The sequence below is a fragment of the Mastomys coucha genome, unplaced genomic scaffold (genome assembly GCF_008632895.1).
Source record: "Mastomys coucha isolate ucsf_1 unplaced genomic scaffold, UCSF_Mcou_1 pScaffold6, whole genome shotgun sequence".
Taxonomy (NCBI): domain Eukaryota; kingdom Metazoa; phylum Chordata; class Mammalia; order Rodentia; family Muridae; genus Mastomys; species Mastomys coucha.
The window spans coordinates 79,938,526-79,952,474 of record NW_022196912.1 but is presented as its reverse complement, the minus strand read 5'-3'; the positions used below and the strand labels follow the sequence as shown (position 1 = coordinate 79,952,474).

The window sequence follows — 13,949 nt, the reverse complement described above, 5'->3', positions numbered from 1 at the left end:
AAAAAAAAAAAAAAAAACCCTGAAAAAAACCCAAAACTATTAAATCATTAAGCATTTCGCAAGACATAAGGAAAACATAAAAATTAAGGCATAAAATTTGATTATCTAGGAAGTTTAATCCACTAAAATCTCATATAACATTTCAAAATAAATTTTCATATTTGAGGATTAAGCACCTAGCTAAAGATATTCCAAAGGTCTTTCAACCTACCTCTGAAAATGATGACTGTACAGCTGTGTTGGAATACCAAGAATACGATCATATACAGCTGTAACTTCTCTCAGATTTCCCTGTTCATTCTCCCAATTTATATACATTTCCCATAATTTGTCAGATCGAAAATCCGTTCCTGCAGCTAGAACAGCATGCTCAAAAGTTCTGAAAAATTAAATTGCTCTTAAGTTATCTTTCCAAATAAAATCACTTTTAAATATTATTTCTAAATTTAGAAAGCAATACTGAAATCAAAGTTATATTTAGTTGTTTCATAGGCAAGCATGGATTAAAAAGTGGAATCACAGAGTCAATCAAAAGAGTAAGTGAAAACCCAAAGGGAAAAGACAAGTGCAGTTTGTCTTCTATAGAATGTAAAACATTCACAATTCACAGAAGGAAGAGGAATATGTAAAGATTCCTTTAGTGCAGAGAACAAAACTGAAGAATTTGCAGACAACTGTACCTCAATCAAGGAATATGCTAGCAAAAATGACTCAAACTGTCATATAAGCTAATGAGAACATACATAGATTTTAAAAAAGTACCTCTCAATTATAATAGTTTATTGTGGAAGCAAAAATTTTAAGATTTTATCTAATTTCAAAAGATATGTTTAATCAGTAGATTTGATATTTAATAAACAAAACTTCAGGACTGGAGAGATGGCTCAGCACATGAAGTGCTAACTCATAAATGTGAGAATGGGAACTTAAATTCCCAGAATACTTGTAAATACTAAGTGATGGGCATGGTGGCCTGGCACTATGAAAGGAGACACGGAATTCCCTAGAGCAAACTAGCTGGCTTGAATGACCTAAGTGGCAAGCTCTGGGTTCAACTTCAGTGAATAATGTATTGAGTGACTGAGAAAAATACCTGAAAAGTTAGCTCTGGGATTCCACACACATACACCCACGCACAGGTGAGCGCTCACACACTACATAATAAACAAAACAAAAACCCATCTTTCTAGTACAGTTTCAAAATAAGCACCTTAAATATCAACCACAGGCCAGCAAACAAGCCCAACAAGTCACATCACTTGCCAGAAAGCCTGATGGCCTAAATTTAATTCCCCAGACTCACATGGTAGAAAAGGAGAACCAACTCCCACAAGGTCACTGACCTGTAGCATATGCTTCTCCCCACATATATTTTAAAATGTTATAAAAATTTGAGTTAAACAAACAACTTCCCCCCAAAAAACCAAGGGTCTCTTACCCAAACAGATCGCACTTCTTAATTATCTTATAATTTTAATATAATCAAAAGTTGTAATTTAGGAAAATTGGAAAATTCAAATTTGATTTTATATACTATTAAATACTGTGTTTTTATAAAAGTGTACTGAATTAAGCATTTTCTGAAATATCATAAGAAAGTTAGACATTATTGTTTTCTGGGTACCTGGTAAAGATATAGCACATGTACATATACACAGGTAAGCATTTATTCACAAAGTAAAATAAATCTTAAAAAAAAAAATTAGTGCCTAAAAGAAAACAGAAAAAAGATGTAATAATTTAATGTACATAAAGGAGACATTTTAAATCAACACAGAAAGACTAAACTATTTAACTAAAGAAAGGATTAACATACACAGCCTGACCTTCTAGAGAACCCAGAAACTCAGCACCCACAAGGTGGCTCAATCATCACTAATCTAGTTGGATCTGGGATCCAACATTGTTTTATGGCCTTCACAGACACCAGGCACTCACATGTTACCCAGACAATACATGCAGGCAAAACACCCACATCCATCAAATAATTTTTTAAATAAAATATACAGTATTTATATATTCTTTGCAAAAGATACACAAAACTCAGAATCCAAGGACTTATTTTTTAAAGACAGGTCTCAATATGTAGCTCTAGCTGGCCTGGAATTCAGTGTACAGACTAGGCTTACTCCAAACTGGCAGGGATCTGCCTGCCCATACTTCCAGAGTACAAGGATTACAGTTACCTGGCATCATATCCGGCAAGACTGAATATTTCGATACATTAAGAAAAAACTAGGGCTGGAGAGACAGCTCAGCAGTTAAGAGCATTGTCTGCTCTTTTAAAGGTCCTGAGTTCAAATCCCAGCAACCACATGGTGGCTCACAACCACCTGTAATGACATCTGATGCCCTCTTCTTGTGTGTCTGAAGAGAGCTACAATGTACTTATTTTCAGAGTGCAGCCAGATTGAGGAGCGAGGGGGTTGACCTGAGGGAGCAGAGGTCCTAAATTCAATTCCCAACAAGCAGATGAAGGCTCACAACTATCTGTAAAGCTACAGTGTATACTCATATGCACAAAATAAACAAATCTTTAAAAAAATAAAAGAAAATACTATAATAAAAAGACACTAAACAAAGTTCATTTGCTTTTATTTTTAAATAGTTTTATGTATGTGTATATGTATATCTATATGAATATATGAGGAGAGCAGAGTGGAACACTGGATGTCCTGCATTGGATTTACAGGTGGTATAAACCACCTGATGTGAGTGCCGGAAACTAAACTTGGGTCCTCTCCAATTGTGAAAGGTAATTCACAAAACAAAGTTTAAAGATATAGTAATACTGGAAGAAATGTGTACTACAGGAAGATAAAGTGTCCAAATGTGAGTGTGCATGCACATGCATGTTTGTGTGTGTGTAATAAAGATGTTACTAACCTGGACCAGTCTCAGTAAATCCAGAGAATTACCAGACACAGAGAAAAGGTGGAGAAAGAAACATAGTAAGAGAGAATGGATAGATGAAGGCCTGTTTACTCTATGGTGGGACTCTAACTCTGGCCTGCTGTTAGACATCAGAACTTAGGTTTACATTCATCAGACAAATCAGATGCTCCTCTCTGAAAAAACTGCTCAGTGTAAGCCTTAGACCAACAATATGATTTCCCCAACAAAAACCTAAATGGTTTTAAGCTACTTTTTTATTTCAAGGATCCTCTATGAAGAAGCTATTGGCTACATACTTCTACAAGCGGGTGTAAAGAAAGAAAAAGAATCTTACAACCTATAAACAAAGCCTGAAATCTAGGAATAAGGTAAAGTCATTTCCTAGAACCACGGTGATGAAGAAATCTAAACACTGTACGGCAGAATGAGATGATAGCATTGAGGACATACTGAAGAACAGAAACAACTACAAGAGGGAAAAGGGGGAAAGGTAAGATTTACAGATCATCAACAGGCCTGTTGGGAAAGCTATAGGAAAAGCCTTTTTATTAGACAAATGAGAAACATGGTTAAGTGAGAAGAAATTAAGCCCTGGGAAAATAGACTGTTGAAAATGACTATGATGAAAAATACCTATATATTTAAAATAACTAAAATACATACACATAATCAAAAGATTTACTTAAACCTAACAAATAGCTATACTACAAAGAAATGGGAAAACAGGGTAGAGACATATATTCTTAATAAAACTCATAAATAGAATAATTCCTGTTAGTGATGGAACATACTTAGTCATGGACTCAATATCAAGCACAAAAATTCATACAATAAAATGATAGACCAGAACCCACTATGACTTATTTTTTATGTGCAGGTATGTATGTGTATGCATGCATGCATATATATATATACATATATATGTACTCGCACACACACAGTGTACATATGCCTGGTGCCGCAGAGTCTAGAAAAGGGCTTTGGATTACCTGGAAATGTAGTTACAGATATTTGCAAGCTATCACACATGAGCTGAAAACCAAGTCCAGTTTCTCTACAAGAGCAGTAAGTGCTTTTAACTGCTGAGCCATCTTTCCAACCTTAATAATACCCATATTAAAAGAAAGAAATCACATGTGGAAAAAAGTGAAAAAGCCAAGAAAAAGTGACTATTTTCAGACATCTGTGGGAGTTTTTGATACTATCTTTGAGGAACATTGCCAAATGTCTTTACAGACATGTTCATTCCACAAAAATATATGTTCAGAGATATTTTTTGCAAAACTACTTCCCATAGTAAAAGTTTGGTCAAATAAAATATAGGGCTTTAACACTTTTTTTTTCCAAGTTAAAACACCATATGGTTGGGAGAAATTATAAAGCATCCTGTTAAAAAATAAGTTGAAGACTGGGCAGTGGTGGCACATGCCTTTAATCTCAGCACTTGCGAGGCAGAGGCAGGCGGATTCTGAGTTTGAGGCCAGCCTGGTCTACAGAGTGAGTTCTAGGACAGCTAGGGCTACACAGAGAAACCCTGCCTCAAAAAAACAAAACAAAACAAAAAAATAAGTTGAAGAACAGTATGAAAAACACACAAATATGTACACTATTTAATACCTGGGAAGCACAGACAATAAGACATTAACCACAGGCCTGGAGAGATGGCTCAGCATTTAAAGCCACTTGCTGCTTTTCCAGAGGACCCGGGCTCCCAGCACCCACAACGAAGCCCACAACTGTCTGTGACTCCAGTTCCAAGGGATCCAATGCCCTCTTCTGGCCCTTCCTGGCACACAGGTGATATACAAAAATGGGGGGGGGAGGGGGGCGGACATTAACCACAAATGAGTAAAATGCAAACTTAAGAGACATAAGAGGGATGTGCGTGGGAAAGAGGAAGACTGCATGTCTTAAGTAGTCAAGCATAAGTTCATTTCATGCACAATTTTTTAAATAATAGGAATGAAGCAAATAAATGTTAAGTTCTAGTTTAGCATTCATGAATAGTTCTCTTATCAACCCCTACATACTTACATAAATCTTAAAATACATTAAGCATCAAATATATAACATACCCTCTTATTGTACTGTTTGTCTCAGGATCACCAGGGTCCAATGTTTCTTTTAAGAAGTTTATATAATGTATCCAAAGATCAACACTAAGAGGTATTGCCTGAAGCCCCCGTCGATAAACCTAAGAAGAAAACAATAAACTGTACCTCAAATATTTAATTATTTATTAAAAGAGAGGCAACACTGTGTTATCCGGTGAACCTTAGAAATACTAATTACTGGAATTTTGTTTAAATAATCTACCATTACCATTTGGGTGGAGGTTGGATAGAACATGGCAATGTTCTGATCCCCACGTGCAGAGTCTTGATCTTCAAAGCGCAGCAGTCCCTGCATTCTGACCGGGTTGTGTGGGCAGGCTTTGGGTTACAGACCATAGGGCACAGACCCATTAGAGCATCAATGACAGCGTCTGACCAAAAATGCAATAAGACGTAGCAAATGTGACTAGCAAACCAACTATATTGTTTGGAAAATGAGAAATAAATGTAGTGAGAGAAAAGCCCTGCCCTACTTGTTAAGCTGCAGTGTAATACAGAGGCTTGCACTGCAAAGCTTGACAAACTGTAGAGGTTTAACGCACCTGCCAACAAAGAGAGAAAATATTAGCTACAAATGCCACAATAGTGACAAATGCAAATAAAATACCCTATAAAAAATGTTTCACCATAAATGGTAGGTACTGCCAGCCAGAAAAAAAGAGTCTGTTTTGTTATTAATTGGCTTACAGTACCTAACAGAGAAAACTGTATTCACTGATATACGCACCTCATCTGATTGTTTAATGTTGTCATGTCGCTTTTCAAGGTCTGCATACTTTTTCCAGTAACCATAGCAATATGGGTAGTGTACGAAAAATTTGTCAAATGCTTTCCTGGCAGCCATCAAGTGATTCTGATGAAAATAAAATAATCATGTTTAAACATCTTAGAAAGATGAAATCAGAGAAAGAATAAATACTAGCCTTGTCAAATAGCAGAGTAACCTCCCCACCCCTGGAGCTGAAGATCAAACCCAGGCTCACAGGTGCCAGGCCAGTGTGCTCCACCTCACTCAACTGCACTCCCACATGCCCAAGGTAACTTTCACCAATTTTAACACCCCCCCCCCAAAATGAATATTACACAATATTCAGCACTGTGTCTTCAGACTCTCCATAATACATAAATGGTATATAAATTTCAAAACTAAAATATATGCTTCTAGTATTACTGAACTTAATCTGAAGATTATTTGAGAGAGTAAACTTAATACAACAGAAGGCTTGAATTTATACTACTGGATTATTCTGTGATTCTTACACATACCATTTACAGAGTTACTAACCTCCTGTTCTACATACTGAAGCAAATATACCCAGCCTGTAAAATCCTGAGGATTCATTTCTACTGTTTTCCAAAATTTTTCAAACTCTGGAGGGAAGTCTCCTTCTGTTTCTGTCACTGGAAGGTCCACAGCATTTGCCATTTCATTTTCTTCTGTAGATGCATGTGCGCTGGGGGAGGCATCAGGTGACTGTTCCATCTCCGTAACGTTCATAATCTCAGTACTAAAATCTGGATGCTCTACTACTGCTACCTCTGAACTGTTGCCTGTGCTTCCATTATCAGAGTTCCTGTACTCATCCATGTGGGAATTTTGCATAGCTATTTATTTGGTCTTCAGTTAGTGATCTGCAGAAAAACACACACACACACACAAAAGAGAAGGTTTCCAAATGCTAGTAGACTTAATTTGTCATGACCAAACAACCTTTTCTTTAGATTTATTTGTTTTGTTTAATGTGCCTGTAGGCATTTAGTATACCATGTGCATGTCTAGTCCCCAAGGTCAGAAATCAATGTTGGATCCCCTGGAACTGGAATTACAAATAGTTGTGAGCAACCAAGGGGAGGCCAGGAACTGAATCTGGATCTTCTGTGAGAGCAGCAAGTGCTCTCAATGACCCACCTCTCCAACTCCACATTTTATTTAATGTCCTGTCTGCCTACTAAAAACAGATAAGGAAAATTAGTACATTTTATTGATTTATCTGTCTACAAATAATAGAAATTCTACAGATAATAACTATCAATTCTCTTGTCTTAGTCTTCCAAGTACTTGGTACTGCAAGTATGTACCACAAGGTCCAACACACCTGCTAATAGTTCAGGTGTGCCCAATTTTGATATTGTAACATACTGTTATCATCTACAAAGACAATGCTTTGGAACTCTGGAAATGAATTAACATTTACCTACTCCCAAATATAAATCAAACAATGTTTTGAGAAAATCTACAATTTTGTGTTAGGTTGCATTTATAGCTATCCCTAGACATATATATATATGGTCCTGGAGACCATAGTCTGGACACACTTAGAAGAAATTTATTCACTCTCATTATATTTGCTTATGTGATATATTAAGTTGGTAGTGTATTAACACTGTGGTTCTCAACCTGTGGGCCTCAACCCCTTTAGGCAGGTCAAATGGCCCCTTTACAAGGGTCACCTAGCACAAACCACAGAGTTTGTGGAACTCTGAAAATGTATCTTTGAAAATGAACTGAAAATGCTATCTTTGCAGTTGCTGACTAACAGAGTAGAGAAAACTGTCTGTGTTCCTAAAATAATTGTAGCAGGAATCAAACCATGCTCATTCTCCTAAGACAGTCTCCATAATGATTACCCGTTATTTTGGGTGGCCAATCTCTACTTCATAGTCTACCATATTTATATTACAATTCCTAATAGTAGCAAAAATACAGTTATTACAGCTAGGGGTCACCATAATATGAGGACCTGTATTAAATGGTCATAGAATTAGGAGAGTTGAGAACCACTGAGTTAGAGACTTGCAATTGTCACTTAATTTTCTTGGCTAACCCCTACAGACTACTCCATACACAAAAGTTGTTGAAAGAAATGTTCAAATTCAACCAGAAATAAAATGACATACACTAGTCAATACTGTCCTCTTTTAAAAAAATCAGAAAAGCAAAAACTTCCCAGAACACGACAGCATTTATAGCTCCTAATCCCTTAAATGGAATTAGGTACACTGTAACTTCAAACAAAGTATTTTAATAGTAAATATAACATAAAAGGAAAAGTAGAGAAGTAACTCTTGTATATCAGATATCATACAACTTCCTAAGAGATGCTGAGCATAACCCCAGATCTGTTTTTCATTTTGATCCAAAAGTGCTAGTCAATATTTGACCATATTTTCACACTGGTATGTGTGCCTAAGTGTATGTATGTGTACCATATATGTGAAGGTGTCTGAGTCCAGAGAGGGCACTGAATATCCTGGAATTTTAGTTACAGTCAACTGTGAGCTACTCAAATGGGTACTATAAACCAAACTTGGTTACTTTACAAGAGCAGCAAGCACTCTTAATCGTCTCTCCAGCCCATGTGAGTAACTTTTTCTTCCTTTGATTAAAGAAAATAGTTAAAGTACAATTTTATTGGCATAATTCTAGACTCCACGATTACTGAGGTGAGAAACAAGGAAATCTCTTTGAAATATCTCATTCATTGACTTTTGTGGGACACTAAAACTTTAAAATGTATCTATAAATTACAGCAAAACCTAGATTTCTACAAAAGCTGTCATGAAACTAGAAAAAGAAATGTGAAAAGTAGTAAGGTATCCCATTTTCTCTAAAATAACTAAATTATATCACTTTCCCCTAATTTAATTAATTGCAGGGAAACCAAAACACTACAGCATTAATATCAATTTTGCTGGGAAAATAATTTAGTACAAACTACTGGAATTTTTACAAATTTTATTGTTTGATTATGGGGAGGAGTCGTGCACATGTGAGTACATGTGCCAACCGAGTCCAGAAGAAAACATCAGATCCTAGAAGCTGGAGTTGCTGTTGGTTATGAGTCACCCAACTTGGGTGCTGGAAACTGAACCATGGTCCCCTAGAACTCTCTCTCTCTCTCCAGTCCCCCAAGTTATTCTAACACACTCTTTCTAATGTGTCAACTAACTACTATCAAACAGTTTTCTCTCAACTACTAATAACTCAACTAAAACAAAGCAGCAAATGGTCGTCCAAAATGCCTCTTAAAAGAAAGGACAAATGTGTTCCAGTATTCAGGCACTCTGGAGGCTCAGGAAGAAAGGTCATAACTTCAAAGTTAAACTAAGATATGTAGGGACTCCTTTAAAAAATAAAACAACAAAGCCATCAACAAAGTAAAAGGACAACCTAGAATAGGATAAAATAGTAAATGTCCAATATCTAATAAGGAGTTGATAGTCAACACAGCTCAATAACAAAATATCAAAACAACCCAGTTTAAAAATAGATGATTCTTGAAAGCTATCACATGTATTTATTCTAATGTATGACTTTCATCAATGTGAAAGTCATAGGACAGCTTTTAGAAACTGTTTCTTTCACTTCACCATACAGGTTCTGGGACAATTTAAACATCACTTCCTAAAACCTATTCCTACAACTCTTCAAATTAGTTAGATTACTGCTAATGTTGCACCTCCAGCACAATTCTGTCCTGTTCTTCTTTTTATTATTTTTTTATTTATTATATGTAAGAACACTGTAGCTGTCTTCAGACACTCCAGAAGACGGCATCAGATCACATTACAGATGGTTGTGAGCCACCATGTGGTTGCTGGGATTTGAACTCAGGACCTTCGGAAGAGGAGTCGGTACTTAAACCAGCTGGCCTTGAATTTGGATATCCTTACCTCAGCTCCCCCAGAACAGGGATGTGTGCTACCATACACAGACATATAAGAACAAGGTCTGCAAAAATATGTCTAGAAGCCCAGCATAGACAAAATTCACCAACTGATGAATAATGCTAGAGTCCTAAGCCACTTGTACTAAAACATGGCATGTTATTTTGATAATGCAAGAGGTCAACAGAACTAGTCTTATCATTTAATCAACTTTATGTTACCTAATCTAACTTTTCCTACAAAACAATCATACAATTTTTATGATCTTGTTTTAAAAATTATCTCACTTTCTGGTTTTCAAAGATGAGTCAGCAGTTAAGAATGCTTCAGTTACTTTTCTTCCAAAGGATAAGTGGTTCAGTTCCCAGTACCCATGTTGAGTGGCTCACAACCACCTGTAACTGCAGCTTCAGTCAATACCCTTTTCTGGCCTCCAAGGTCACCGAAGTGCACAAATACACACAAAATCTTTAAAAATGCATTTCTTTTTTGGCTGGAGAGATAGTCTAGCAGTTAAGAGCAACTTTAAACAAAATATTTTAATAGTAAATATAACATAAAAGGAAAAGTAGATAGGTAACTTGTATAAAAGGGGTTATTACAAGTTGATATTACAGTGGTGGCGCATGCCTTTAATCCCAGCCCTTGGGAGGCAGAGGCAGGCGGATTTCTGAGTTTGAGGCCAGCCTGGTCTACAAAGTGTACATAGAGAAACCCTGTCTCGGAAAAATCAAAGAAAACAAACAAACAAACAGCAAAAGCTTCTCTTTCAGAAGAATTCTGAAAGTTCCCAGTATTCACATGTTAGCTTAGCACCACTTGTAATTCTAGTTCCAGGGCACCTAACACCCTCCTCTGATTTTTTTCAGGCACTAAGCCCAATTGTGGTAAGCAAACATACAAGCAGAAATATTTATACACACAAATATTAGAAAAAAATTCACTTCATTCACATTGCTATTGTAATAATTATCATCTCTCCTGTACATCAACATTTTATTCAAACTAAAGACAGCTAGCTTCTGATTTTTTAAAGAGAAAAACAAACCCAGAAAACCAGAAAACAAACCCAGAAAAACAAACCCAGAAAAGTCAGGCAGGTATGGTGTTACAAGCTTCTAATATCATCAGCCTTTGGGAAACAAACTTAGGAAGAACAAGAGTACTCGATATGCTGGACAATACAGGAAGGCCCTGACTGAAAAACAGAATCAACTGTAATCTCAGTGACCCGGGAGACTAGCCTGGGTTCCACAAAGCCAGATTGAGCTATAGAAAAGAAACTGTATTGGGGCTGGAGAGATGGCTCAGTTTATAGCATCTCCAGTTCTCATGGTGGGGTATTCACTGGCAGCAACTCCACCCACACTTCTGACCTCCATACCCACCTGCACTGACGATGCACATAACATCACAAAGACACATACACACACAGAAGAGAAGGGTTAAACATAAAGAGTAGATACACACATTATGGGCATGTGCTGAGATACACACACAATTCAATTACTATATACAGCTTCTATTTTGGGTGCAGCAAAAAAATGCACATGCTATTATTGATGCAGATAAATAAATAAATAAATCTTACTATATTAAGAGATTCAGGGAGAAAGGAACTTTGTTTTGCTCATTGTTGTATTCCTAGAAACAGCTGAACAAATGACGCCTCCAGTCCTAACTTACCTTTCTGAACATACTGATTATATAATTCTATTCCTTATCACCACTTCAGGAGCTCAATACAATTTTCCTGTGTGAGTCTTGCCAATATGCTATTCCTCAGACTAACAAAACTCTTCCTTTCCACAACTCACCACATTAACAGATATATATGCAATGACATAAAATTATCATAAGGATGGCAAATTAAATATGTGAGGTAGAAAACTAAGTACGTACTACATGGAAACACAGTTCCTCCATACTGAAAATTAACATTTATTTTATTTGAGGTCTATTAAACACTTGCCTAACAATAAGTAAGCTGTTTTAAAAATTAAAAGGAATTTTAGATGACTTAGCCATGAAACTCATTAAATATGATGCATCTGAAACTCTAATACTTTTTTTCCCTGATGCTTTAGTATAAAACACTATACATCACTGATCATTACCACTGGGCAATTAAGTCATTACTTAACTAGCTAGCTAGCTTTCCAATTCGAAATCACTCCGTGTCTCAGCTCCAGATGAGTCATGTGCATACCTAGGCTGTAAAAGGGGTTATTACAACAAGTGGTTTTGGTAACTGGTTTTTAGAGACTAAGTAGGATGTTCACAGACATCTTGTTTCCTCATTTTGAACAATTAGATCCCAGAAATTGAACCTTCCTTATGTATTCACAATGTCTCCATAATCTTCAGAGATTATGTCTTACACAGAACTCTTACACGTAACAGACAATTTTGCTCCTCTTTGAAAATAAAAATCCAACTTTCTTAACAATGTTCAAAATCTTTTTTCCTCAGTTCAACTGTACAAATACAAATAGCACTAAGTATCGAGTCTTTCAAAAATTCTGGGGTCTGAGAGACTAGCTGCCACGCCTCAGGGGGACAAGAATACTCCTGTACACGAGTAATGCACAGCTCCAGTGTACATGAGTAACACACGGAGTAACAGTTTTTAACTCCAGAACGAGATTATAAACACAAGAGTAAGGAATTTAACAGCTGTTGCTTATTTTTCTCAGACGACTTAAAAGACTGACATGAGTCCCAGTTTCGTATTTTCTTCTACGAACCCGTACATTCCTAAGCATTACCATTTCTAGCAGCTGAAAAATTTAAAGTATTTCTGAATACGTTAGATTAGTTTTCTAGGGTTGAGTTCTTGAACACCGGGCATCTGAGTCGGCATAAAGCTACACAGTATTACTGCAGCATTACTACTAGTACTTACTTTACTCATATCTTAAACAACATTGTGAACGCAGGATAGTATTTACTAACTTAAAGACAGCGCAGACTCCTGAGCACGAAAGGTAAAAATCTATATAGGCACATTGTTTTTAAAAAAAGATTCTACTAGGCTGTTTCCAAGTGTCCGCGTCGCCTCCCCACCCCCCACCCCCCCCAAAAAAAAAAACCGCGCTTGCCTCCGCTGTTTTGCAAAGGGAAATGTTCTGGCCCTCAGCTCCGGAGAAGCATGGGGATTCAGCCTCAGCAGTTAGCGGGGTCGCAAATCCAGGCTGAGGCTCCCGCCACGCCGCACCCCTAAAGCGAGGCGGCGCCCAAGGTGAGGACCCCAAGCCAGCTCTTCCCAACAGGTGGGATCCGGAAGGAGATGCGCAGCCGGGCGCCAGGCCTCGAGCCGGACAAGTGGGTGAGGCCGCGGCCCGGTGCGGCCTGAGGCGACGCAGGCCCTTCCCGTCCCGGCGCCTCCCCTGCCGCCCGCTTCAGGGCGCCCGCCCCAGCTACCTCACGATGGATGCTACTCCGTGCCATGAGCCGAAGCGTGGGCCGAGATTGCCAAAGGTGGGCCTGCCAACGCCTCAGTCCACGCAGCTACCGCAGCCACCACCACCAGCGCTGCCGCCGCCTCTTCGGGACCACACTGCGCACGCGCCGGCGGCTCCCGAGGCCCAGCGGTCACGTGACGCGCGCACCCTAGGCCCCGCCCCCGCGTCGTCTCCCGAAGCAAACTTCGCTGCCCTAAGACTGGGTTCCCAAATCCTAGTGAAGCCAGTTGTTCTGGCTGTACTTGTTGCCCAGCGTCAGCCTCCAAGAAAACCTCTAAAATATCGTTATTCTTTTCCTAACTGCCAAGGCTTTACATAGTTATAAAAATATGTCAGAAAATGGCCAGAAATTCAGCCTAAAACTTCCAAACTTCGAAACACTACGGGCTAATTGAAGCAAGTATTCTGAATGTCGAAACTAATCATTTGGGCTTGAGAGTTCAAGGCTCTGAAGGATTTGTGCTAAAGCTTTCAGAGCAAAGAGAAGCAGCTTTGTGTTGATGATCTTAACAGCCATCTTTAGTTGTATATACCCTAGTTCCCATTTTAAAATATTCTTTAAAAAAAAAAAAATCCCGCCGGGCAGTGGTGGCGCACGCCTTTAATCCCAGCACTTGGGAGGCAGAGGCAGACGGATTTCTGAGTTCGAGGCCAGCCTGGTCTACAGAGTGAGTTTCAAGACAGCCAGGGCTACACAGAGAAACCCTGTCTCGAAAAACCAAAAAAAAAAAAAATCTTCCTTTACTAAGACTATAACAATTGAGCGAGCAAATGTTTTCTCACTCACAAATCTTCCGTTTGAGGTTTC

At 38.1% G+C, this 13,949-nt stretch overlaps 1 protein-coding gene across 5 annotated transcripts in view; it reads right to left on the bottom strand.

Annotated features, from left to right (window-relative positions):
- Positions 1-13,248, bottom strand: part of Prpf39 (pre-mRNA processing factor 39) — a 29,481-nt gene extending 16,233 nt beyond the window's left edge. The window contains exons 1-7 of one of the 5 annotated variants that reach the window (XM_031355250.1): positions 13,101-13,248; positions 6,295-6,641; positions 5,737-5,862; positions 5,483-5,551; positions 5,218-5,380; positions 4,971-5,089; positions 212-379 (exon numbers count right to left, since the gene is read on the bottom strand). In XM_031355250.1, the coding sequence (XP_031211110.1) occupies positions 212-379; positions 4,971-5,089; positions 5,218-5,304 (374 nt within the window). In that variant the 5' untranslated portion in view covers positions 5,305-5,380; positions 5,483-5,551; positions 5,737-5,862; positions 6,295-6,641; positions 13,101-13,248. Of the gene's footprint in view, positions 1-211; positions 380-4,970; positions 5,090-5,217; positions 5,865-6,294; positions 6,642-13,100 lie in introns of those variants that run through there. The other 4 variants (XM_031355251.1, XM_031355249.1, XM_031355253.1 and 1 more) reach the window with 4 other exon arrangements.
- Between the last annotated feature and the right edge of the window lie 701 nt (positions 13,249-13,949).